At 45.0% G+C, this 27984-nt stretch overlaps 1 protein-coding gene across 3 annotated transcripts in view; it reads right to left on the reverse strand.

The window, feature by feature from the left end:
- The window catches only part of FOXO3 (forkhead box O3), a 93787-nt gene that overhangs the window by 14893 nt on the left and 50910 nt on the right, over positions 1-27984 (reverse strand). For 2 of the 3 annotated variants that reach the window (XM_061460151.1, XM_061460150.1), the window contains exon 2: positions 1848-3282. In XM_061460151.1, the coding sequence (XP_061316135.1) occupies positions 1882-3282 (1401 nt within the window). In that variant the 3' untranslated portion in view covers positions 1848-1881. Of the gene's footprint in view, positions 1-1847; positions 3283-7538; positions 7692-27984 lie in introns of those variants that run through there. The other variant, XM_061460152.1, reaches the window with a different exon arrangement.

Below are 27984 nucleotides of genomic sequence, written 5' to 3' on the forward strand. Positions count from 1 at the left end.
CCATGCACTGAAATGCTCTTGCTTTGAGTGAGAAAATGAGAAAGAACCAGAGGAAAATTTCCCACTGACAGAGAAAAGACTGCACAAACCAACCGCTCCACTGGAGCATGCTGCTTTGCAGAACTGCTGAAAGGAGGACTCCTGTGCAGTCCTGTTGTCCCTCATAGACAGCAGATCACAGCACACATCTCCTGGGGTACTCCATACACACAAGAAGACATTCAGGAGGTTCACCTACTGCAGAGCTTCCCCTTGAACATCTAACTGTGAAACACAAGAATGAAAACTCAATTAAAGATGAAAGGGGCAGATTAAGAAACATAAAGTCAAAGACACCAACTCCTTTCCATCCTTCATCTAGAAAATTAGGGAGTTGGAAGTAAGCTGCCAAGTGAATGAATACCTTGTTTAACCTCACCACTGGGATACTCTACATATTATTCTGAAGTTAACAGAACACTTTCAATTATTTATAGCTAACCTTTTATCCTACTATATTTTGAAATCTACTCCCTTATACTAATAAATAAAGAAAGGAGAAAGGGCACTTTGTGTGGCACCTACCCTATGAGTCAGTAAACATATACATGTGAGCAGGGAGAGGTATGGGCAGAAGACTGCAGAATCAGGAAAGGATGACAGAAACAATGTTTACAAGTTCAAATGCCCACAGCTGTGGAAAAGAAGCAATGGAAAAAAAAATACAACAATCTGGAAAAAATTAATCTGAAGAGGGCTAACATGTGAAAAGTATCAACGTCAGAACCCAAACCTACAGACATTCTCTTGGTGGAATCCAAGTGAAAATGATAGAACCGTAGAATGGTTAGGATTGGAAAGGACCTTTAGATTATCCAGTTCCAACCCCCCTGCCATGGGCAGGGACACCTCACGCTAAATCGTATCACCCAAGGCCTCATCCAATCTGGTCTTGAACACTGCCAGGGATGGAGCATTCACAACCTCCCTGGGCAACCTATCTCAGTGCCTCACCACCCTAACAGGAAAGAATTTCCTCCATATATCCAATCTAAACTCCCCCTGTTTAAGTTTTAACCCATTACCCCTTGTCCTATCACTACAGTCCCTAATGAAGAGTCCCTCCCCAGCACCCCTATAGGGGATACCCACCCCAGTCCTGAGGAGGATAAACCAACAATTTTAGTGCATTTAAAACATTAAACCCATGACATTCCTGGGACCAGGATCCCACCTCTCCTATTTCATTATTTAATTCCTCCATTTACTGGTTGTTTGAAGGTGATTTTCCCCAAGAAATACAGTTAAACCCCCCCAAACCAGACAGTTCAGCTAGCATAGCAGCAGCACAACTCTAATTCAGTCCAGATCTGTTCCACACTCCCTATCCTCAGTGCATGCACTGATCTTGCAAAGGCACTTTTTCTCCTCCTCTGCATTAACACTGCTCCACTGACTGCCCTCTCCCTATGTAACACATCTTGGCTACAGTGGCATCAGCTGCAGAGAAGAATCCATCTGTTGCGACTTCAAAGACTACGAGTCGGAGCTCTGTGATTCCTAAACTCCACAAATATTCCACCTTGGTTTTCCTGATTTGTCATTACCATTTCTCATGCCTAAATTAGGAAGGACGCAAAGCATCAGATGCGTGCTGACAGTGTTGCAGCTGAACAGCTTTTATAGCTTAGCATCATTCCCCTCCACACCTCCAAATGTTTCTTGGTTGCTCCTGTTGCATACCAACACATAGCAAGCCATCAAAAGCCAAATTAATATTATTAGCGTGTACTTATTATTAAGGGTTTGGTGCAAACTCCAATAAAACTAAGGAGCCAATTATTTTGCCGCATCTACGGGGCACTGACCTGTTTGCCCATTTTCCCTGTTCTCAAAGATCCTTCAGCCTGGTACCCAACTCTGTGATGAAGCCTGTTTAGCACCAGTGAAGTTTCCCACATTCAGACTGACAACGTTCTGAGCTGAGATGAGGGAATCAAAGTTAAAGTCCAGCCCATCTGCATCCATGAGTTCACTGCGGATAATGGACTCCATGTCACACTCCAGGCTCCCATTGAAAATATCCAGGTCCAAGTCACTTGGGAATTTCTCATGTCCCATTACTGGGAGGTTCATGCTAGAGGAGTACAAAGAGGAGCCTGAGAGCGGGTCAGAAAGTGTTTGCATAGACTGATTGACAGGTGACTGCTGATGTTTGGTAGATCCCAAGCTGTTAGAATCACTCAAGCCTATGTTACTGATGGAACTGGACAAGGCACGGCTGCCACTAAGAGACGAGCTGTGAGACTGGTGCTGGTGGTGGGGCAGGCTCTGATTGACCAGACCGCCTTGGCTGGACTGTGCAGCAAACGACATCATGGGGTCATTGCGGAGCATTATATTCCTGCGGGAATTCTGGGCGGACACAGCTGTGCTGGCTTGTGACATGAGTGGGTCAGACTGTGTCATCATGACATCGCTGTGACTAAGCGCATCAGAGGCGAGGAGATCCTGCAGCGTCTGGTTGTTGTAATGAGAAATGGAAGAGAAGGTGGCCTGCTTGTTCTCCTGAATGGTCTGCATGGGCGACTGGCGGAGGGAATTCAGGGACGATGGCCCAAACACGGCGTTGTTGAAACTACTTGATGGGGAACCCAGCCCTGAACCTTTGGAACCATAAGGAAAACTGGAGCTTCTCTGCATCATCCCTCCCGTGGGTGACTGCTGGGAGGGAGGAAGTGTTATATTGTCTAAGAGATCATCCATGAGGTTATCTGTCAGTCCATCATTCAAATTCATTGTCCCAGCCATATCAGTCAACCTAGGCAACTCCACAGTACATGGTTTGTTTACTGAAGGGGACAAGCTCGATGGACTACTGTATAGCATGGGAGAAAGCGGAGCATCATCATCTTGGACTTCATCTAGTTCGGTGCTTGCCAAAATTGGTGACAAGCGGCCACTGATCGTACTGGCATTGGAATTTGTACGGGAGCGAAAATCTGTCCATGCATCCAGCTCGTCGCTGCTGCGGGAGGTGGGACTCCCTGGCCACTTGGAGAGCTGAGAAGGGCTGTCCTCGCTCGCCTCCTGGGCGGTCTGCAGGGCTGCCTTTTTCTTAGCCGCTCGCCCTCTGCTCTTTGTGTACTTGTTGCTGTTGTCCATTGACACAGCGCGTCTCCGGGGCGCCTTGCCGCCTTTCCCACCATCTGGATTGATCATCCACCAAGAGCTTTTCCCAGTGCCTTCATTTTGCACCCTGACAAATCGGCTGTGGAGTGACAAGTTGTGCCGGATAGAATTCTGCAGGAAAGGAACAAAACAAAATGTCAAGACTGGCACCCCACTTCTTTTGCTGCCCAAATCTCAATCATTAAACCAACATCACATGAAAACAGCAACATGAATAAAAACATTAGACCCTCTTGGGGGGGGTTTCTTGGGTGGTGACTATGGAAAGACTGGAGTGTGACTGCAGCATGCCAGCATGCTGCTGTAAATAAGCCCCATGCTTGCACTACCTGTGTGCTCCTGGTGTCTGTCTCTACACTCCCAAAAGCTGCATCCTAAGGAAAGGAGCATGACAGCTCCACTCCTCCACTCAGGAGCTCCACTCCTGTTAGCAAGGAGTTAGATGTTTCTCCCTTACTTTTGACTCAGGACAGACCTCTCTCTATACTATCAGCAATCTTGCCATCAGTTCCTTGAAATAAAAACTGCATAGGCATGGCAAAAATCTGACTGGAGGGGTAGTCACACTCATCACAGCCTTTGCAAATGTCTTTTTAATTCTTCATGGGCATGTGTGGTGTATTTGTTATAATAATTCTTGAGGAAACTGCAAGTGCTATTGCTCCTCTCCCACAGGCACTCTGTGCATGACTAAGCTGTACTTTCTCTCTTGATTAGAGGCACCAGTATTACGCCTGTACTGCAGCAGCTGGCCAGCTGTCCCCTCGCTATATTATCCTCATAGTCTTCAAAACAAGATGCGACGCAGTACACGACGATATCCCTGTCCCTGTAAGCTGCTAGATAACGGAGCTGTGTAAAGCTGATGTACGCAGTTGGATACCCCACATAGTACAGGTTGCTACAAAATACAGTACTTTTGAGGGGGCCCATGTACCACTTGCTCTTGCCTATTACCTGCTTGCACTAGTCAGCAACAGCTACCATCCAAAGCCTACGCTGGCTCAAAACGACGATAATCACCTCAGAATGAGAAAAGAGGCCAAGAAAACCAGCACACGGTACCCTAGTGAAAAGACTCCAGACTTCAACCAAAATAACTGACATGAAAATCCTGCTGATCTTGGGCTTAAAATATGGCTCGAAGAAAGGACAGGCAAGTAGTATTTGCTAGTGAGAATGCTTCCAGGTTTGGGTTGTATTTTCTTTCACATGCAAGTCCAAAGATTTTTGGAGCTATCCCATATTCCTTTGACAAAACAGATATGCTATTCCTCCAGGTTAAAGATGTTCAAGTTTAAAAAGTCACACGAGTTCTTTTTTCTTAAATTTTGGCAATTACCAGGTATATCTATGAAGAGGCGAAAAATCACATTTGTTCTACCAGCGTGCTTTAAAAACACAAAGTCCACAGGACCACAGCATAATCAAACCATCCAGAGTAAATGTCCTTCATTTACAAAGTACTGAAAAAATTCCAGAGTTAAATGGGGAAAGAATGAATCAATCAACAAATTATTCAGGAGCATCTTGACATTTGCATCCTTAGTATAAATGGATGTTTGACATAAGCGAACTGGAGACACGTTTGATGTATAAAGTAATACAGCCCAGCTTTTTTTAAACAATTCCTTTCAGTATAAAATGCCTTTTTTCTCCCTGTTAAGTGTTGTGGTTTTTGTCAGATTGTGAAATGGAAAACACGCCTGAAGTTCTTCTCACACGCAGACAGCAGACGCGGTTGTGATTATCACTTAATGAAAAGAGAAATCATATGGACCATGGTTCAAAATAGCAACTGTTACGTTTTAAACAATTTGCACAAAACAGCAGACCAGACTTTGCAGACATACTCGAGAGAAGTTTGAGTCAGTGCCTCAGCTATAAACTTGTCCTTTTCTAAGGAACTTTCATGCCATCAAAATATAGCGGATTGAGTTGCAGCATAATAGTTCTTCAGTCTAAGGAAGGAAAGAGATTTTTACTATTTAACTCATGACATTTTAACTACATTCTGAGTCTGGCAACAGTCTGTTTCTAAATTCTAATAAGTAGGTGCCACTGCCTACTTGCTCACATTTCTCTCAACTGGCAGGAGAACTGCTATTTTTTAAATAAATATAAATGTTGATACTCCAGCTTGTACCGCATCAAGTGCGGGTAGCTCTCACATTCATCTCCCAGTACTTTCATGGACAACCACTTGTGAGAACATCTGCCTGCGGATCTCTCCTCATGAAGAGCCAGTGACAGGGTGAGGACACCCAGAGCTAGACCACTACACATGGCTACAAGAGATATGCAAACCATGCTGCTCCCCACCTATAAATGCTGGGTATAAGAATACACAGCATTGTGACTCCTTCTTATGACAAAAATCTTAGAAAACACAGAAAAGAAACACCCAAGGTGGCATACACAGTGTGCCACATAGCTTCAGATATAAAAACACTCAGCCAAAGTGCCAGCAGCTAACAGTTCTCAACCTCTAGTATTCTCACCATAAAATGGCTTATTTGTGCTGGTGGTAGCTGTAGTATGAAACTATTCACTCTAAACCCATGAAAAGTCCTAAATGGTAAAACTGTGAGACTGAGGCACCTTTCAGGATGAGGGGTCCTGCATGTGTGGATACATGTAAGCACAAGTGTAATTTTCTTCTTATTATACCTTTTTGCTCAGCGTTGGTATTGCTCAAATAATAATGTAATAATACTTCTGCGCTGAAAACTGGTGGTTATAAAAAATCTGAGCAGTTTGTTTTCCTTTACATTAAGCAATATGCTACTTACACTCCAGCTTCTGTTTTTCTTTACTTTTCTTCTGTAGGAAGATTGTTTCCTTAAGCATAATTATGGGCCAATTTATTTTTGTGTACCCTATCTCCACCCTCTGTTCAAACACTGCCTTAAAACCCACTTCTTTCACGTAATCTCCTCCGCTAACCTCTTCAGCAACAGTATCTGAGTTTCTTGGTTTCTCCTTGTGTTGGATGCTCTGCCAAATCAAATTATGGCTGGATCCTATTATCCTTTCACATGCGAGTTTTGCTACAGGAGTCACGAAGACTGACAACTCACATTAGTAAAGGCTGTTGTGCTGTGCTACCAGGCTGCATAGGATGGAAATAACTGTATTTTCTACCTGGTTTCGGAGCTGTCAAATAATGTTCCCAGCTACTTAAATTATAGGAAAATATCATGGGACAATCTTCGTTCACAACCACATGCATTAGTAATATATGACCATGCAATAAACCATAAAGGAGGCAGGGAAGCAAAGAAAATACATCTTCTGAAAATACAGTTAATCATTTGAACCTGCTGCTGATCAAATTAACGAGGATTTGTCTTTGACTTATGTGGGGGAGAGATTAGGCCATGATGATGGAAACAGAACACATTTTTCCATGCCAAAATGCAATGAGAAACTTTAAAAGATCTATAAAGGAACTTCCATCATCTGCCCTGGAGACCATATGTAGATGGGACAGATGCTAGCCAGGCTGCAGACACCTTGGAAAGAGCTCAGATACCACCAATGGGTACAACATATGGACTGTACAAGAGCAGAGTAGAAAAGAAATACAATGGGCTCCTCCCTTTATTAGTGTTACTATTTATACTGGACTTGAAGAATGCTGTGTGCTCTGCTAATAGCCAGAAGCCCAAGGTTCCTGCAGATAAGATCAAGAGCATCCCATATGGCAGTGAGCCCAGCCCAGCTGGGTCCCAGTCGCCTGGGGAAGTGGTCCTGCAGGGAAGAATGACCAGCCGCGGAGATGAGGAACACCTAGGGCTAAGGAATACATGAGGCAGGGCAGGTGTTGTGTGAGCAGAGGGAGCCTTAGTGCCACAGGGAAGCAGTGCTACTACCCTGCATGGCTTAGGCCAGTGGTTTCAGGAGAAGGGGCACAGTGGGGTGGGTGCCTACTCGTAGCCAGGGCAGCAACACGAGGGGTGGCAGCAGCTTGCCCAAACCCAGGGCCATGCTCTCAGCTTTCACAAATGTTGGCCCACTGCACTGCATTTTGTTCAGTTAATGCTCCTCGATGGAAACAGCCACATTTTGCTCACAAAAAATAAATAAATAAAATCAACTACCATGTCCTAATTACACGCGTCTCCCTTGATATTCCGATATGACTGCAAATGGGTAAACTCCCAGAGAGGCCACTCCAACATTGCCAAAATGCCATATACCTCATTCGGTACGAACATTTGAAGGAGTCTCCCGGGGAGGACAGGACTGCACATTATTTCAACACCCAGCACCGATCAGGCAACAGCAGCAAATGCTTGAGCCTTTAAAATGGAGAAAATTCCCCTTTCCCGTGCCTGCTTCAGCCTCTTCCAAGCCATGTTTACCTTGTGGAGCCCGTCCATTAACGCAGACACCAGCTGCAAGTGCTTCCACTGCAGTACAGAGTCTTTTTTGTCTGGGAGCAACATGTGGTATCAATTTATCATCCTCAACAACGCAACAAGGAATCCACTCGCTTTAAAAATAAAAAGAGTTGTGTAACTTAACTCTTAAAAGCCCTCACTTTTTTTTTTTTTTTAAAAAAAAAGCAAGCCTAAAGATTAGCAAGATGAGGTGCAGCTGGTGGCTGCCGAGTCCAAGTTACACACTGGTCTGTTTTTATTTCAGTGTTTTCTAGTGAGTAGCCAATTCAGTATTTCAGATACAGGCTCCTAAACTGTAAAGTTAAGGCTATAAATCAAAAGCAGTTGTTTATTTTAACAAGTGGGATACCAGGACATGATGGGAGAAAAACAAATGCTATGTGCAGACCCATAAATGCTGCTAATGCTCACTTGAGAGAATTACACTTTATTTTATACTGTATTAACATATTTAATGTTCTAATTTCACCATATGAAGTTGTCTGTTGGCCATACAGTACGGAGAGACATCAGATCTAACACCACTGAAAAGCAGCCATGAAAATAACTCCAGTTTATTAACCTCCACTGACTGCGGGGAGCCCTTCTTCCCCACGGCTCCGCTTGCCACTTGAATTTCAGTTTCCAGCCTATGACACCTTGCTCAAAATGCTGTAGCACAAATCTCCTCTGGGGTGAACACCCCTGCAGAGGGCCTCCACTAAAGCTTACTTCTTTAAGAAAAGCAAAATGAAACAAACTACTTTCTTTGCATTCAGCTATTGCTAAAACAGGAGGCTGTGAATAAGCCTAGCATATTTTGCACACCCGTCCAGATCAGTGCCTTCTCCTGAAGTAACTCAAAATTTGCTTCAACTACCAGTTTTACACTTTGCTTGTTTTAAAGTCCTCAATGAGATTCAACTGCAAGTAATCAAGAAAATAGTGACTCCAAATAATTAAAGTTGCCAATTGTGCGCACAGATGTAGGAATTTCTGGTGAAAGGGATTTGCGAGTCTGTGCAAGGAGATTTTTAGGAAGTACCAATCTGTTGGTTCCATGCAGTCATTTTCTGCCTAGCTCTGTAAGGGTGCAGTGCTGCTCTTCTCAAGGAACTCTGAAATCCCCAACCCAAAAAGGTCTCAGAATTGCCACCTCTTACCCATGAGTTTTTGCAAACTAGAAAAATATATATAATTTCATAAAGTAGTGAGGGTGCTCTAGAGATGCACCAGAGTAAAAGCAAGAACTAAATCATAAGGAAAGTCCTCCCTCAATATCCATCCATCCATGTTGTATCAATATACATGTTTTCCATATAGAACCAAATATTATGTACTCCAGGTTGTTATATTCTTTCGAAGGGGGGAGGGGGGGGGGCACTAAGCAAATTACACCCAGAAAAAGAAATCATTCCTGACACCCAAATGTTTTCGATACTTGATGTTTGGTATCATCTGCAAGTTCCCAAGGCAGCTCCCACAAATCCCACCAGATGTTCAGCAGAAGCAGGCAGCGAGAGTGCACCAGGGTCCTGCAGGGTACATTCCTTCATACCTGGCTGGCAAAGGCTACTGTCTTCATAGCCCTGGAAAGTATAAGCAGGGTGACACAGGCTCAGCCCTACTCAAGCATGCCCTCCTGCAGTAAAAGAGGGAAAAATATCCCTACAGATTTAGGGAGAAAAAGTCAGCTCAGCATCTGAAGGGTGGCCCTATGGATTCCCCTCCTCATCCTGTCTTCAAAGAAGTATTGCTGACCTTGGTGGTAGGGGAATGGCTAGAAGAGGCCCTCGCTGCAATTAGCTCTCTGCCTCCGTCTCTGCCCATCGTCCCCAACCCCTAGGAAGAGCAGAAAGCCTTGCGGGATATTAAAGCTCCCTGGGAGAACATTAAGTGCGGCAAAGATTTATCCTCTGAAATGTGCTGGCTCAGATAGGAAAGCAATCCGCTGATCTGCCTCCATCCTACACACAGGGCACCATGCCATGCCAAATTACAACAGGAGAAGGTGATTAGCACGGGGAAAACAAGCCCTCCCTAACAACATGTGCCTCACTCCCCACCGCCCCAGCTGCTCCTTGCCACAAGGACAGTATGTGAGCCACGTGCCTGCCAAGGAAGTTCATGCTCTCCCTTTCGAAAAGAAAAAACATCTCAGTGCACAGAGCTATGGGAACTGAGCTACAACTTAACCAAGTTTTTAATTAGAGAAAAACAACCTTAAAAATTAATTCTAGCTAAAACAACTGCTGCCTCACTCTTTGCAAACAGTGATATTGCAAATCACTACGCTGACGCAAATAAAACTTAGCTGAAAATATACACCGCCTGGAAATTGTCTCAGAATATCACACTTCCAGTTAGCAGAAAAATCTCCAGTTATTTTACAGTTAGATATCCTCTGACCGCAGGAGGACTCTAATAAATAACATTTGTTTTGCTGTGAGCAGAGCATGCTGGTTGTCATATATTTTTTTCCACTGGGTGTTTGTGAGACAGGAAGCAGAGAACGAGGAAAATGCTGATACTTTTAACTAATGCAGCTGCGGAGCAAGAACGAAGCTGGTCTCTTCAACAACTCCTCCCAGCATCAGGAGACAGGTACCCCAGGCACCATTTGCTATAGGAAGCCCCTTAAAATATAAAGTGTTGCCTCTGCATGCTAGACCGATGTTCTTCCATGTTAAAACAGGATTTGGGAATCAGGAAGCAAGCACCAACATCAGGAGGCTGCTAAAGACACCTTGTCAAGAGCTGCCTTTTTTACTCCCTTCCACACACTTCATCTCACAGCTGCCCAAAATGGAAGAACACAGTTGATTTCCATCAAAGGATTTAACTTAATTATCAGCAGGCATTTACTTTAAGGTATGGCTCTTGTAAGGTGCTGATCTGTGAAAATCCCAAGGCACCTCAGTGCAGGTTTGACTGGGACACGAACACAGCGAGAAAGTGGAAGTGCTGCCCCTTACTGAACTTAAACCCAAGCAGCTGCATACAAAAAGGCTGCGACAGACACACATGGCTGGGGCTTTGCAGACTCAGATCAAAACAGTTTTCATTTCTGTTCAGGAGCTGTGTCACCAGCACCTTCATTTCTTCCATATTTTTCTTAATGGCAAGCACCAGCTTTTGAAGCTTTTCCACCGTAGGAACTTTGGAAATGACGCCACTCTGTATTTGTGGAGCCCTTTCAGCACAGCATTGCTGCATTTCTCCTCCTCCGTGCCACAGAGCCCCACAAGAAGCGCAGGCACACGCAACTAATCAACCCAAATATATGTACAGTAAGTGTCATAACAACAGCTACCACTGTCAGCACAGCCCCAGTCCACCAGCTGCTGAAGCTACTGGAAGAGTCCTCACAAACCTCAGTGGTCACCCAGTTAGACCTCAATGAAAACAATGCAGTTTTACTGCAAGGCAGACTTTCACCCCCAAGGCTTGGGGTTTGTTTTGCTAGAAAGAACAACTAGAAGAAAAAAAAAATTAAAAACCCTCTGTTTTTCGTTTCTTAGATGCGCAGATCCCAGCACAACCCTCACGTGGCAGTGTGGAAACCAGAGTGCTTTATTTTTGCTCATTCTCGGCATATGGCCGTTACTATACATCAACTATTTAGAAACACGTATGGGCGTTCTTTCATGCCTTTAAAAATAAATGTGAGTGATGCTACAGCTTATAATAATTCACTAAAAATAGTAGCTTCCCATGGAAGATCACAGAAGCCTCTCATTGCTGAATCACCTATTATAATCTTCATTTTTTGACATTTTTTCATGGTCACGTGGTTGATTTTAACACTTCCTAAGCCTGTGAAAGGCAACCAGACCAGCAATAACTCCCACCACACAGCGGCAGGGAAAGAGTAAAACCCGTGTGCACGAAAACAGCCTTCCAGGGCTCCTGCCTTACTGAAGTGCAGGGCTGCCTCGCACGTGGCTCAGTGAAGTGCGAGCTCTAAAATAATAGATTGTTAAATACCCAGGCTGGATTAATTGGAAGTGTTGAGCTGCGCACATTAAACTGCAAATCTGGTGACAGTTACGGCTGACGTGTGACTGATGAGAGGAATAGATCTGATACACTGTCGCCTGACTGAGTTTGATCAGGCCTGAGCAAGCTCTTCAACAGCCGGCACAGGCACCTGAGACCTTCTCGCAAGAAAGCCTTCAAGCTATCTCCAGAACAGCCCCTGGCATTTCTGCTATGTAGACTAATCTGAAACAGAACCCCTCGCCTGTGCTATTTTAAGCACATAATTAGTTTATTATTGAACCTGAAGATACTATCTGCTTAAAAAGTGCATTTGAAGATACGATGCACTTCAGTGAGCAGACGACGTGGCAAAGGGATGGGCCCTGGTCCATGCATCCAAGCACCAGGGGAAGCCAGAGACTCACCTAAGTATGACTCTCCGTGGCTCTGACCCAATGGCTTTTAGGGGCAAAAAACCCTTGGGAGCCTCATGGGAAGGACAGCCTCTGTAGAAACACACAACTGCAACTCCATATAGTCACGGAGTTAGTGCAGTGCTGGTGTGGACAGGGTGTGAATTAGGAGACAACGGACAAGTGAATAGAACAACTTGAAAAACAGGTATCTCCTCCTTCAAGACTCAGGACTGGGTAGCTGTGGCACTACCAGTAAAATACCTGCACACTCTTCAAAACTGGCAGCTTTAAAATATTAATGCCTGTTGAAAGCAGAAAGTGATCAGTTTTCCTTTTGATGTACTCTGACGCTCATTCTGCTTTCGTCCTAAGAACACATGGGTCCTCCCTAGCCTCTCAGTGTCGTACAATTTCCTGTGTTTTCCCTCTGCACTGGGAAACATACTTTAAACACTGCATTTAAGAACATATTTGAAAAATCATACAGACTTGCTTTCTCTATACATAAATCAAGTTCATACTGTGCCAGATGACAAGGGTGGACAAAAACATCCATCTCCTCACCATTTTTATACAAACAGTAGGGAGGTGGGCTTACTGCAGGAGTCTTTCTTCAGCCCAGTCTTGAATTTGACTTCCATAGGCGCACTGTGCTGGGTCATGGACATCGGGATCAAGTGCACCCTCAGCAAGTATGCTGATGACACCAAGCTGTGTGGTGCTGTCAACACACTGGAGGGAAGGGATGCCACCCAGAGGGACCTTGACATGTTTGAGAGGTGGGCCTGTGCAAACCTCATGAAGTTTAACAAGGCCAGCTGCAGGGTCCTACAGCTGGGCTGGGGCAATCCCAGGCACAAATACACACTGGGCAGAGAATGGATTGAGAGCAGCCCTGAGGAGAAGGACTTGGGGGTGTTGGTCGATGAGAAAATGAACATGACCTGGTAATGTGAGCTGCCAGAAAGCCAACCACGTCCTGGGCTGCATCAGAGGAATTGTTGCCAGCAGGTCAAGGGAGGTGATTCTCTCCCTCTGCTCTTGCGAAACCCGACCCGGAGCACTGCATCCAGCTCGGGGGCCCCCAACATAAGATGTATGTGGACCTGATGGAGCAAGTCCAGACAGAGGAAGCCACAAAGATGGTCCAAGGGCTGGAGCATCTCTCCTATGAAGACAGGCTGAGAGAGGTTGGGCTTGTTCAGGCTGGAGAAGAGAAGGCTCTGGGGAGCTTTCCAGTGCCTAAAGGGGCCAACGATAATTCTGGAGAGGGACTTTTTACAACAGCATGTAGTGATAGGACAAGGGGAAATCGCTTTGAACTGACAGAGGGGAGATTGATATTGGATATAAGGAAGAAATTCTTCATTATGAGCGTAGAACATGTTGCCCAGAGAAGCTGTGACTGCTCCATCCCTGGCAGTGTTCAAGGCCAGGCTGGACAGGGATCTGAGCAACCTGGTCTAGTGGCAGGTGTCCCTGCCCATGGAAGTGGGGTTGGAACAACATGATTTTTAAGGTCCCTTCCAACCCAAACCATTCTTTGATTCTGTGACACCCAACCCCAAAACCTGCCCTACCCACAGACTCACCTGCTGAGGCACACGGCTTTAGTTTCCACAGTGTGATGCCCTGGCTGCAACCTCCAAGTTGACAGCATTTGATTTTGATTTTTTTTTTTTTTCCCTATGGAGAAAAGCTTTTTTACAGCCCTAAAATTTACCTCTCCTTACCCAGCCTGGGCAGCTCCAGGTCAGGCATGACTTGCATGTTACTGGTTTTACCGGATTTTTAAAAATCAATTTTCTGTTTACTGCAAGGGTAAAATATATCTGAGGAGCTGACAAAAGGGAAGATGACACCTACTATGCTGCCAGTGAATCAGCCCCTTGCTACAGCAAGCAGGACATTCCTGTTTCACATGCAACAGCACCATCCCAGAAACCTCACAACCCAGGTAAATGCACAGGTATGAAAGTCATCATCTTCTTTTCATTTTTTCTTTTTTTTTTTCCACTTTTTAAGCTATTTACCTAATCTGAGAAACTAAAATCACTGCCATCAATACAATCACAACTGTAAGTGCTAAACGTTGGGCCTAAAGCTAGGCTGTGTCAAAATGCTTTGGCATTTCATGATGTTGTGTTAGCACCCCACCCCAACACCTGAGCCCAAATAGCAGACCGATGAGTAGAGGAGCCCTTTCATGTTCCTGGTTTGAACCTGTTCACATGAGTAATCCCTTCTGAAGCCAACATTCAGGCCACAGTGAGGCCCTTGTATCACTCAGACTGGGATGTTTTTCAGAGACAATTGCAGAGCCACAGGGTGATGGTTTTGAGAACCCTGACTGTACCAATAGCCACAGTCGTCACCAGGTACTAGGACAAGAATTACCTGCACTGTAGGTTGCAGTCTGGTTGAGCTCCCATTATAGGAAGGACTGCAGAAGTAGAAGACACTTGCATTTGGAAGTTTACAGCCTCAACAGGCAAACAAAGAAGCTTCAATACAATAAAGATGCACAGAAGATAAAACTGAGAGACTTGCTTTGGTTCATTTGCTAGCACAAACCAGCTTTGCCTTACTTGCCCTTCAGGACAAGCACTGAGGCAACCTCTCAGTACCCTGAGATGGTGTCACTTCACAGACACCATCCCCTGCTTTGGAAAATTGTAAGTATTGACTTGCTGAATCAAAATCTATGTGCCTTGGAGTTCCAGAAGCCATATGTGTACTGAGATGGCCACACAATCCCTCCAGAGGGATTCATCCTCCTGTCCAGTCTCCAGCACTGGACAGGGGGACGAATTTCTGCTTCTCAGAGAAACTGGTCCCAGACCCCAGGTGGGCTGGATGGACACATGTAACATGCTGCTTTTAGGCGGAAAACATTGAGTTATATTAGTGGAACTACACTGCTTGAAGTAAGTCCATTTTCAACACCTACGTGTTCAAGACACAAGGCAAATTTTAAGGGACGATGCTAAGAATGATTGTGCCTTTGTACATCATCTTTTTCTTATGACACTTCACAGTATTCATAGCTCAAGAATGCAAGGCCTCCTAGGTATGCCAAGTATCATTTTCATAACAAAGGTATATAAGAAGCAAGTACCTTCAAGCTGCAGCTGATCAGATGAGGGCAAATGCATATGGGGATATTTCCCCTCCTTCTGAGAAAGGGAAGGGACCCACTACAAAGTACCCTGAACAACATGTATGCACAAACATCATGACAGGTCTGCTAATATTTCTGTAATAGGAGCTGATATGCAAAACACAGAACAGGTTAAGACATGCTATCCCTATGCCCTTTTTTTTCCTTCTTTTTTTCCTGTGATTAAAGTTCAGAGGAGATGGGATAGCCAGAAAAACAGAAATGAACCAGGATACTTTTTTTGGTTAAGATTAGCAAAGTAGAGAATGAAAAAATTAGGGAGATAGAGGAGTTCACACCTGCCTCTAGTCAGATTATTTTCAGAGTTGGTGGAAACTCATTCCGTTCATATGATCTGACCATGTGCCCTGCTGCAAAGCGAGATTCTTACCTGCAAAGGCTTTTGCAGGTATCTAAATGCATACCCTGTGAGATGCTTTGTGGACTTCAACAGGAACGTCCTCAGTCTGTAGGGTTAGGTATGCACCAGTCTTTGCCAGACTTTGACTTGTTGAGAAGGATAAACAAGAGGAGACACACAGAAATTTCCAATTTCGTTCACAGGCAAGTTTCTAAGCTTGCAAAAGTTAATGAAAAGCTTTCAGTAGTTTTACATCAGACCTTTAAGACAAAAATGCACCATAATAATTATTTTCAGCAGAAATGTGTTCTTGGTACCATCCAATCACAGCTATAACCCCAGCGGTCTTTCCGAAGCACAGTGACAGCTGAGTCACTAATGTTAAAACAGGGATGAGAAAAGGAAAATGAAAAAGAAACTAGGCTACTTCCCCTGAGGAGCTAAATACAGTATTTAATGGCATCTTTTTATAAGGTTAACAAGTCAAATACTTCAGCTATGAATTGTTGCCATCATCATTGGGATGACCCTGGACAACCTATTTCTGTCTAGGTTTTTTCCTCCTGTGACACACAGATAAGAAGGAAGAGGCTAAGAAGCAGGCCAGCCTTGCCTTTCACCATACTCTGGGCCTTCAAGCAGACAGGTACCGATAGCCACATAAGGATTCAGCAGGACAAACAGAAACGCTGTCAACAGAGGGGGAGGACAGTGTGAGAGAGCAGATGAGTACTTGTCTTCTCCTGCATCTGCAGCAGCTGCCAGCTATGTCAGCTGTTGCCCTTGTGGCACTCTGCCTGCACGGGCCGGAGCAGGCAGCACTCGGGTTCCTATTAACTCAGGCTGAAGAGTTGTTCCCCTGCCCCACTGCCCTTAAATGAGTGTGTCAAAAGAAATTACAGTCAGGATGGTGAGAAACCATAAAGCTGTAGGCATAGAGGAGCATCTTTTTTTCCGATGTTGTAGAATTGTTGGGCACTTTGGACTCCATGTCACTCATAAGTTGCATTTTAGTGAAGTAGCTGAACATAGGCATATGACAGAAAACACCTGTCCAGTAGAACAGCAAGGAATGAAGCTGATTTTCCAGGAAACCAAATGCAGTTACCTGACAGACCTTCTGTATTAGGAGACCCTGAATGTACTCAATAAGGCGTTCCAGCACAACAGGGTGAAATTTCTGGCCATTTTCACCTCCTTCCTTGCTGCTCCAGTGCCACACTTGTGAGCGATGACCATGCCTTTGGGCCTCACTGGTTGAGCTGCTCTGGAGCTCCAGGCCCCAGACAGCTCCCACTTCAAGAGCCAACAGCATAATCACAAATGCAACGGGAGTACAGGGTGATTCAAAACACTGCCTCCTGATTTGATAGCAGTGACAAACATGGGATTACACAAGATACCAGCACACAGGGAACTGGGCCACCTGGACAGATAATTCTTGAAAAGATCATGTGCTCTTGGACTAACCTTCCTCCTTGGGGCCAGTGCCAGGGAGTGCACACTGGACACTGGTGGCATTGCATTTCTATGTTCTTTTTAGGGAGACACTTTGAGTTCCAGACCTTGGCCTAACTCAGCCCTGCTTGCCAAACAAGCAAAACTTCTATTTAATTAATCCCACGCATGTCTTCAGCAGCCTCTCCATTCATTTGGCTTAAAGCACCCCATTCATGCCTTATCACAAACTCTAACCATGTTATTATGATTACTTTAAGCATAATCCGAGCATGATGCTGAATAGCAAGTAATTGCTGTTCATGCAGGAAGTCCGGCTGACCTCTGCAGAACTGGAGAAAAAGTTTGCAGGATTAGGACAGAAGCCTAAAGACAGGGTCATCTCTTTCTCCTGCCCACCCCCCTTCCTTTGCTCTAGCATCCAGTATATGCTGTCCTCTTCACTACTTTGACACTGTCCTTAAGGTTTTAGACCTGAATGAGAAAAAGCAGAATGAGCAAGCCCTGTGATTCAGGGGTATTCAAAAGAGGAAAAAAAGGGCAACTATTAGGCAGCACCTGCCAGGAGGAGGAGAAGGAATTGGTCCATGTCCCAAGAGGCAAGAGTCCATAGTCTCTGAATTTCAAAGACTTTTAGGAAAGACGACCTCAAGATACTTTCACAAGCTACTTCGAACGAGTCACAGTTTGGTACTCTGCCCATTTTTACTCCTCTCCTTGTTTCCACCTGGATAACTTTGTTTTTTTTTTTTCACCTGGTAAAAGGCTAAATAACTTCAATAATTTTAAACAACTTCACCATTTATGGGCGCGTACATGTCAGTTATCTCTGGCCCGCTGCTATTTATTGGGACGGTGTACCTTCTTGGAAAAGAGTCCTTGGGAATTATGATGACATAAAATGCCTCAGTTCTTCAACCCTACCTCATCATTCTGGTACACCAGTCAGTGAACACACAGCTTTCTTTTGCTGTGCCCCTTCCCCGTCCCCTGCTCCCTCCCCAGAATTAGGACATGGCTGGAACCAGGCACAGCGCTGTTTGCAACCATGCATGCTTAATATTAAAAATGGAGTCCTACACAAACCCATGACTGTATCTCAGGCTGCCTGCACTCCAGCACCCTTACACTGCCCAAATACACAAAGACGGAACTTTGGAAGTTTAGGTAACAACTGTAGCAAAGTGAAGACAAAAAATTGTAAGCAATCCCTTTTAAATGCAGACAGGGCAGGGAGCAGCTGCCGAGATGTGCTGGTGCTAACCAAGGCCCTATGAACGTTTGAGTTGTTTCACTCCCAGGTTTACACCCAGAGTCCTTGGTGGGTGGAAGTCATCCAGGGACACAATCAGGCCTGGGAGAGCCCTGTACCTGCAGCTGCCCTCCCACCAGGAAGGGGCCAGCTGGCACAGACAGAGGAGGGCACAACATCCCACAGCTCCAGGCAAACCAGCCAGCCAGCCAGCACAGGGGAGTACAGAGTTCTTGCTCTGTTCCAGGCACAGACCCAGAGAGGTCAGCGCGATGCTGGGCATGTCAGAGAGGTCTCTGCAAGCCCAGCGCTCTGCTGTGCAGAGGAGCAGTGCTAGCAGGACAGAGGTAACACTGCCAGAGCCTAATGCCTGTGAGTATTAATAGTTGTCACATGCTTGTCAGGAGGAGCATTTACCCTTTTGTGAGCACACACCAACAGTAAGAAGCTGTATTAACAGCAGATCTGGGACACCCCAACAGCACGTTTACTAGGAGAGCATGGGATAAAAATAAAACAAATCACAGCTCTAGTCCTGTTGACAACCGGACCTTGCAATGTGCTGAACAGCATCTGCCAGGTACTAAATCCTCGGTTCATGCTGACTCTTACTGGAGAGAAGAGCAACCTGCTACATCACCCACCTGCTGCTAGAGCAGGATTGGGATCACTACTGAAGAACTTCTGGAACACCATGTGTTGCGTGACAATGAGCCCTCCTGTTCTGGTGGGGTTTTTTTAATCTTCTGGAAGTATCCAGAGAAAAGCTGGGGGAAGAGTCCCACCATCAGCCAAGTGTGCAGGAGTGCTACTGAAAAAAAAAAAACTGAACTGGCTGGGAAGCATCATGGTGTAATGCCATTGTCCCAATGCACGGATTTTCACAGACATTACCACACAGCTCAGGAACCGCACTTCACAAGCTAAACCACAGCAGCTCTCCAGACTGGCAGTGGTTGTGAGAAATGGTCTTCTTCAGGAAGAGGAAGAATTCAACGCACCCCACAGGACACGATTCATGTTCCTCCATCACTATCCCAACAAGTAAGGGCAAAATGAAAAGCCTGGGACAAATGTCATCAGCTCTCAGGGGCCTGACAAGCACTAGAAAGGAGTGCTTTCCAGCACCAAGAAAAGGCTGGGAGTATCACCTTCCCCTGGGTACATAGCAACAGTTGCTAGTTTTGGCAGGCAGCGAGATGCAGCGCAAGAAGTGAGGGTGACATCATTTGATTATCACCTCGCTTCCCTCGGATTCAATTGGATTCCAATAAGAAATTATTTTTAGAATCGCTACAGACAAAAGCCTCAGAAACTAATTCATTACAGATTTGGATAGAGGAGGCTGGGGACTGTATTACTAGCAGACAAAGCCTTAACAAGGCACAAGTATTTGGAAACCAAAACCATAGCAGAAATAACATGTACCTATTAGCAGTGAAGATAATTACCCTTCTGAAAAACACACTTAAAAGCAATGGAGAATCCACTCCACCTTTTAGGTTTTGAGTATATAGCTAGTCAGTCTTCCAAACGGTGGGATGAAGCTGAAACTGAATTTGGGATTTACTGTTGAAAGAGCTGATGTGAGCTCTGAAGCTTTTATTCAGAAGGCCTGCCCTTAAAACCTTAGTGCGTCTGCTGCCTGCCCTTAGGAAGTTAATATAAAGAAACTTAAGAATTACCAGGGGGTATCATGACATGTGACTTAAATATCCAGGGAAAGCAGTACAGGGAAAAAACAAAAAAATGTAACAGCCCTCCAAAAATGTTAAGCCAGAGTCCATTGCTTTTGCAGAGAGAAATTAGTAACACCACGCCTTGTGCCACTGAGAGCTTGAAAGTAATTGATCTTGCCTCTGATTTCAAGTTATCCATGTTGTTTGTTTAGGAGAAGAGGCTCACATGACAGGCTGGAGCTTCTGAAGGAGACCTTTTGCTGAAGCAGTAGCAGTTCTCTGGAAATAAATAACTGTGGGGATTCCCACAGCCTCGTGTTTGTCAGCAGCCGTCCGCTGCTTGGCAGCGAACAGCACTTCATTATGCTTGTGCAACTACAGGTATTGGTATTTACAGCAAACAGCTTCTTTTCACATCCTTTACTTTGAATATTTGATATCCTTTACAAATTTCAATGGACCACTGTACTGTCTTGTGATTTTTAGCTTGTCATTTAATATGCTTGTACAGTGACAGACTAATGAACTACTGAGTGATGTAAGGAACCAAGTGGTATGTCACAACAACTTGTTTTATAAAATAACAGGGCAAAGCTTTCTCTGCTTTCACAGCAAGGACAAATTCTCTGCTTTGCTTGCCCCAAATGACAGTGAGAAAGAATGTTCTGAGTAAGAAAGGGGGTAAAAAAGGCAAGAGAGAAACAAAACTGCACTGTCAGGTTTTCATTTTGTTACAACCCTCATAATCAAACCCAGAGACACTCCCCAGCGAGGGGCCCTGGACTATCACATCATCCCCAGTGCGAAACTTCTGACTGATGTAAGCAATTGACTTGTCTGCTAATTTGATTTCTACAACTCACTGCGCTGGGATGTGACCGATAAGAGCTGACTAGCAATTCCCACAGATAGGGATTCTGCAGTGCCCTGCGTGCTGTACAGTGCAGCCAACTCCACCCATTTCTTTCTGCACATGCCACTGCCACCTGCAAATCTCAGGCAGACACACAGGACTTTCTATCAGCAGGACCATATGCGTCTGCAGAGACAGCAAAAGCCACAGACTGCCATCATCTAGCCAAATAAACAACTTCACATACAAGAAGTGACATGTGGCAAGAGAGATCCAGAAAAGGACACGGTTTAAGCCTCCGAAATTCAGAGGCTGTTGCTTCACGTTACACTTCTACCAGATGCAGTAGGCAACCCAATAGCCACAGATTCCTCTGCAACATAGGTTCCTATTACAGAGAAGGCGAAGTCAAAGTCAAGAGGGACAAACCATACCAAAGCATAAGAGATGGACTTCTTTGAAACTGATGTATCTAAATTGAAGAATTTTTTACATGTGTGAAAGGCCTTCCTTGGATAAATACTTTGCTAGAAGGGAAAGAAGGGGAAAACAGACGGCAAAAGGCAAGCCAGCAAGTAACATGAATAATCTGAAAATATCTGGTGGGGTAGGGGGGCAATAAATTACAAACCATCTGGCCTGCAGAGATTTACAGCAGGCTGTCTTGCCAGCGAGGCCAAGAAACTCCTTTTTCTGGAGTGGGATAGGCAAGGAAGCACAAGGGGGAAGACTGAGACTCTTGTTTACTGGAAAAGTAGATTCTTAAAACTCTCAGAGAAGGCAGGACAGACTTAAAAGGAGACTGCTCAAAAAGCTCAGGCTTCCTTGAGCTACATGCCTTGAGCTAAAGGTTGTGCTGGTACCAGTAGCCATAACTGCCTCCTGCAAAGCATGCGCCATTGCTGCTGGAGGGCTGGAAGGTGCCTGACCTTACCTGCCCAAGTCCCATCACACCCTCCTCCTCAAGGGCCAGCAAGGATTTACTGCTTCCCCTGCATGCAGGGGTCAGTGCACAACAGAGTGGCAAGCAGCAACAGATATGCTCCCCAGCACAGCTGCATCCTTTCTCCCTCTCTAAAAGCATTGACCAGGGCTAGGGCACTGCAGCTCCCCAGGACAGCACTGCGGCCTGAAGCCCCATGAAACAGCTTTCTGGTATCAAAATACAGTTTACTACCAACAGAAGATAGGCAGCATAGTATTTTCTAAAATCATACAAAAGAGGACACGTCTCTCCTCACTCAGTCCTGCACCACCACAAGTTTTAGGAACTGCTAAGAAGTCAAGATTCCTGCAAACTCACAGGCAGGTGTCTGCTCCCAGGGAGCAGCTCCTGCAACTGCCTCCTTTCTGCCAGCAGAGGTTTTTTTTAACTGTTTACAGTTCCTTTGATCTGTTCCTTCTTAACACTGGCAAAACAAACTAGGAGCTAAGGAGGTAGGATCTTCCTAGCTAATAGCTTCAGCATATCTTAATCCCCCTCTGGGGCATCTTCCCAGAGTCATTTTACCAGCAGCCACTGTCTTGCTTGCCTGCTTGTTTTTAAAACTACTTCAGTATTAAACCAACCTAAGAGCCCTACTGTAAACATTTCAATACTAAGGCGTATACCCTCTCCATCTCCAGCAGATGTGCACCACGCAGGGGACAGAGGGTGAGGAAAAGCAGGATGACCCCCACTTTAGGCATCTTGGATGTCCAAGCTGGCAGTTGAGGCTCCTGAGGGCATCCTAAGACCTGAGGCTTTTTTCAGAGCACCCCAGATCAAAACTGCCCGACCACTTGTATGAGGCCAGAGGCATCTGAAGTTAGACCTTGACGATTTTCTCCTCTCTCCCCAAAGTTACTTTTTTTCCTTTAGCTTCTCCCTTTTCATCAATAAGATCTCAAGCTCTGTGCAAGCTGTTCTCATCTTTGCATGTCCAGAGAAATAAACCAAATTATAGTAATAGAATATGACAAAGGTAAAACTTTTTCAAGACCATGGTGTTCCTATCAAAGTGAGTGGGGGCACATCATTCATGATCAAAATGAGGGGAAAGGCAGGCAGGCAGAGAGGTATAGAAGTGGAATTAGTACTAGCAAGACACATGGTAATTCACCCAAATGGCCTTTCTTCTTGCCCTTCTCAAGTGAACAACTTGTAACAAAAAATAAAGGTTTCCCTACCAATAAAACAGACAAAGCACTCAATACCTGTAATTGTAGCCTCAGAGAGTAAACTATTTAATCCTTCATTTTTCAATTTCTTTTACTTCTGAAAAGATCATTTGCTCCTCACTCTGGTGCTTCCACAGCAATTTATCAGGCCTCAAATGGCAAGATAACAAACTGACCAACCTCAACCCAAAGGAGAAATCTCTCTACCCTCATTTAGAGCAGAAATTTTCTCAACTTCCTCTGAGAAAATCCAGCAAGAATAGATAGAGTGCTTTTCCCTCCTTCTTCATTTAGAAAAAGCCCACCACCACGATGCAGACTGAAGGCCACAGCTTTCTAGAAAGCAAGGCCAAATGAAACAATTGTTCCTCAAGAGTTTTCCTGACAGCAGAAACAGGGTCACACCAAGTAATAAGCAGCAAGACAAGTGCCTTAAATCACACACCACAGATGCTTCTTAGTCCTCCATGAAGCTAACAGAAGGAAGCACAACCACTGCGGCCAACAAAGGACTGTGGGGAGGTGGTGAGGAAATACAGAGACGCTGCCACAATTTTTACATTGACCATAGTTGTGCCTGACTGCTCCTCAAAAAGGCAAGACCACAGGTCAGGCAAACCAAATCCTTGTGTCTCCATTCTGGGGAGGTGTGAGGGGGTGGCAGAGCAGGCAGGAAGCAAAGGATCAACTGGAAAACTACCATGAATGGAACCTGAAGAATTACTACAAAACCATGAAAACCCAGGGAGGGAAAAAAAAAAAGTTTCTGTGAAAATACTGTAATAGGTTACCTTTATGTAGATGACTCTTCATGCTTGCCTAGACTGAGTCACTCTGTGAACTGCCTCGCAGTCCATCTGTCTGCCAACTCCTGGCTAAACTTGAACATCCTGTGACTGAAATGAACGCATCAAAGGCTAAAGGCCTGCAAGGTAACATGGTTTTCTTTGTCCAGCACTTCCAGATGCACCAGCATTCCCCTTACACTAGTTCTTACGTATCCTCTGAGTCTGCATTTGGTATGTTTCTGACTTTAGAGCCTATAAAAACCTTGGACTTTGCTTTTTCAATCCATCCCTCCCCACGTACTGGCAACATCCTTCCGTAGCCTACCCAGCCTTGGCATCACATCACCACTGTTTGCAGCATGCACAGGGTCAGAAACTTTTGTGTCCCATGTGTCTGCAGGCACAGAAACCACTCTTACAGACACCATCTCTTACAGACACCATCTCGTACAGAAATCACGCTGGATTCTGCACTTCACTGCCTGCCTACTTGCAGTTGTAGTGGAGGGGAAGAAAAAAAAGCAGTATTACTTACATTTCCAGCCTTCCTCCCCAAAACAGGAATACACTCCTATCTCTTAGGTGACAATATAAACTTAAATCATTTTTCCTGCCCTTAATAAACCCATTTTAAAACCAGTAGTCAGGAACAAAACAAACATCCCAGCTACTGTAATGTGTATTACTCAGTGATTATAAACACTAAACACCCACCTAGACTTTTCACTTGATGTGGTTGGAAACTGCTATGTGAGGTGGAAAAAGTAAGTTAGTCTGCTTTTATTTTTGGCATTTGCCTAAGAGTTTAGGCCTACTGCAGCAGTACATTTACTCTGGCTCCTCATGCTGCCGGCAGCCATCTGTGTAAAGATATTTTGCGGCTATTTTTTGGGGAGAAGAAAAAGGTATCATTCCCCCTGTGTCTCCTACTCCATCACACCACCAGGCTGCAAGAAGGGAGGGCACTAGGAGAGGACTTCCTCTTCCCTGAATGTCAGGGCAGAACTGGGCAAGGTAAAGCTCTGTCTAGCCAACAAAGCTCTTTACCGAGAATATCCTTATTAAACGCAGCCTTATCAGAGACCAGTTTCTGCAGTCTGAAGCAGTGGGGAATTAACTCTGTCAATATTTAACATTTCCAGCCAGGATTAGAGCCCAGACCCAAGGGACACAAGCAGGCGCGCGAGCCACAACAGGCACCCAACTGTGCACACACTGTGTCCGTGGCCTGCCTGAGCAGCCAGGCTCAGGCTCTGTAACCTGCCACCTTGCTGGTACCCCAGTCCCCTGAAGGTCTCACTCCCCAGGCTGCTGAGGCAGGAAGAAGGAGGATGCTGAAACTTGCCTCTCTCACAGGATGCAGAGGAAAGGCTGTGCCCATGGGTTGGGCTGAGGACAGACAGACCTGTGGTCCAGTGGCATCAGCTGTTTGCAGAGGGCAGGAAAGCCAGCCTGGAGGTGGGCAGACAGCAACCCACAAGCATAGCCTGGGACTGTCAGAATGGGAGGCTCACCAGCATTTCCCAAAAGGGTGCCACCAGCCAGCAAGGTGCCCGGCCAGGATGTAAACTCATTTGGTATGCTCCTTCAACAGCCTCTGGCTCTAATCCCCACCCACAGGATCAGGCTAGGTCTCCTGCCTTATCCACAGAATGAAGCCATCTATCCACAGCAGAGCCCTTGGGGCAGGGCTGGTGGGATCAACGCTGCCTGCCTTCCCTCCAGGGTGAGCTTCCACCAGCATGTCATGGCTGCCTGCCCAGCCTGGAGAAGGTGCAAGCTTCACCACACCACCCCGTGAGTAAAGATTTTAATGGAGACCTTTGTCCTCCTGCTACATATTGAAAGCTGGCAATGCTATTGATGGACACTCCATCAAACACATTTGTAATATGGTGTTAATAAGGCAGCGGTGAGGCTATTGTGCCCTGTCATTAGTGATCCTGGTGAAGAGAGCCTTCATGCTGCCCTTTCCTACAGAAAGAAATCTCTGCAAAAAAAAAAAAAAATCAGTGTTGCTGTACCATTTTAGTCAGACCTACCACGCTTGGCACAGAGCTCCTCAGGTGTAGGTGCTGGGCTTTTGCCAGAAAAAGTCAGCCTGGGTAAGCAGTGAAAATAAACAGTATGTTACAGGAAGCACTGCAGTCTGCTCTTTCCCCCTCTCCCCCACTTAGATAAGACACTGTCCAACAAAATATGCTGGTCTTTATGTTTAGTGAAACAGGGGATGCTTGGAGTGACTGGCATTGCAAAATAAATAATTCACATGTCATAGCATTAATTATAATGCTTGTGATTGTAATAAGGGTTATTCCAAGCCTGTAATACACTCTGCAGTATTGCATTGTCTTCTCAACTGAAAAAATACGGAAGTACCTTTCCTGAGACTCACAGTATTGCTGCTAGAAATACTGTTCCTCTGAAGACATACAGAATTGGTGAAAAACACTGCATATATATATATATATATATATATATATAGGTGGCATGACATGAAAATCAGAGGTTAAGCCCACTAGCCTTTTCTATTTTTCCACTGGCATTATGAGAGAGCCCAACAAAGAACTGGAATGGAAGAAAGGTTAGAAAAGTTGTCAGACTAAAGGAAAAGAGCCAGTTTTGATCTTACCTTCATTTGTAAGCCTCTTAGATGAATGATAGCCTTGGCTCAAAAACCAGAACATGTATTATTTGTTGCATATTAATCTACATATCAAAATCATCCATGATGAAGATTGCTTAATATTTCACTATAAGATTCTCTGTATTTATTGCTGTCCAGAATTTCCATGAACCCCTCAGTAAAGCAGAAGCGCATTTCACTGCATGCCTAAACTACAATAATTTTGAAGCCCTTATCCTTCCTTCAAAGCTTGCTTTTATAGATACTAAATAGTTAAGCTCATTACTGAGTCCAACTATGAACATTAGGAAAATACTTCCCCTGCTTTTGGCATAAAGTGCAAAAGTTACCTTTCTGCTTGACTAAAACCCTGAAAAGCAAACAACATACACAGCATACATTGTTCAAGAAGTGAGCACAAGCAAGCTTAAAAGCAGACTCACTTTGTAGGTGCCATGTGGGAGCAAAACAGGCAGAACCTACTGTTCCCACCCCAGCACCCCAGGCAGGGGGTGTAGAAATAGCTGTGCAGCACTAATTGGGATCCTGACCACTAACCTCCATGTCAGTGCTGGAAAACCCAGAGTTGAACCTCAGAAGATAAGCAGTTATTAAAAACAAAAAGGTACAACCCTGGTCTCTCCTGCAGCTCCAACAGGATCTCTGTCTCATGCCAGCAGCAGCTCAGCAAGCGGAGCAAGAGCAAAACATGCCCCATAGTACAGATGGACTCTGGTAAATGCCCAAGTGTTAAACCCAGACACAGAGAGCCAAACAGAAATGCAATTATACTGCATGTGCAATTGTAAATTATTAAACATTTTAACTTACTCTGATTTAAACATAACGGCATCCAGGGAAAATTAAGTTTTTATGGTGCTTATGCTATATCAAGAACTGACTACTATAAAGAGACAGGAAAAGACTGGAGATAGCAAGTGAAGACTGCACTATGTGAGACGGTTTTGGTTGCCTTCGAAGTGGTTCCCTGTTTAAAAACAAGCAGCTTTGGTGTGAGCTTTAGAAATCTACTAACTATGCAAACCTGCTATTATCAGTGTGATGGTATTTCTCATTTGCAAACTCCTCATGCATCTAACAGCTTGTGCCCCTCCTGATAAATAACCGGGGTTAACTCTGTTAACTAAAACAAAAGATACTTGAGAAACTGCACTTCTGTGCTGCAGGAGACAATCTGTGTGAGGCTCAGAAAAAGGTCCCAAGAAACAGCCATCACATAGAGAGCACAGGTACAACCCAGCTTTAAAAAAACACATATGCAAACTCCTGCATGCAAGCCTCTCTCCCCAGGCTATGGGAAACACGACCCACACTAGAAGCCAGCCTGGTGTAGCAGGCCCATGGAGACACGGTCCACCATCACGAAAACTTAACCAAATTTAACACAAGAAGGAACCAGGCAAGGCAGCAGAAAGTCCTGGCCGTCTGCCTTGCTCCCTTGCAGTGTCAGTATGTGACTAAAGGAAAGGCGTAATGAAGCTGCTACTAGCCCTAGCATTTAGGACTGCATTTTATTTAGCTTGCATAGTAAGAGCTTTAACAAGACAAGGCCTTCACCCCAAAGAGTGTGCACTCCTTATTTAAAACCTATTCATCCTTTTCCAAACAAAATGAAGAAGCTTTCAGTGAGCCCAAACCCATGGGGAGATTTTCAGTCACCAGAGGCAGCAGTA

This window comes from Pezoporus flaviventris, unplaced genomic scaffold (genome assembly GCF_033815535.1).
Source record: "Pezoporus flaviventris isolate CSIRO_AGI_PZ_B2104156 unplaced genomic scaffold, CSIRO_AGI_Pfla_v1 ptg000031l, whole genome shotgun sequence".
NCBI classification, from domain to species: domain Eukaryota; kingdom Metazoa; phylum Chordata; class Aves; order Psittaciformes; family Psittacidae; genus Pezoporus; species Pezoporus flaviventris.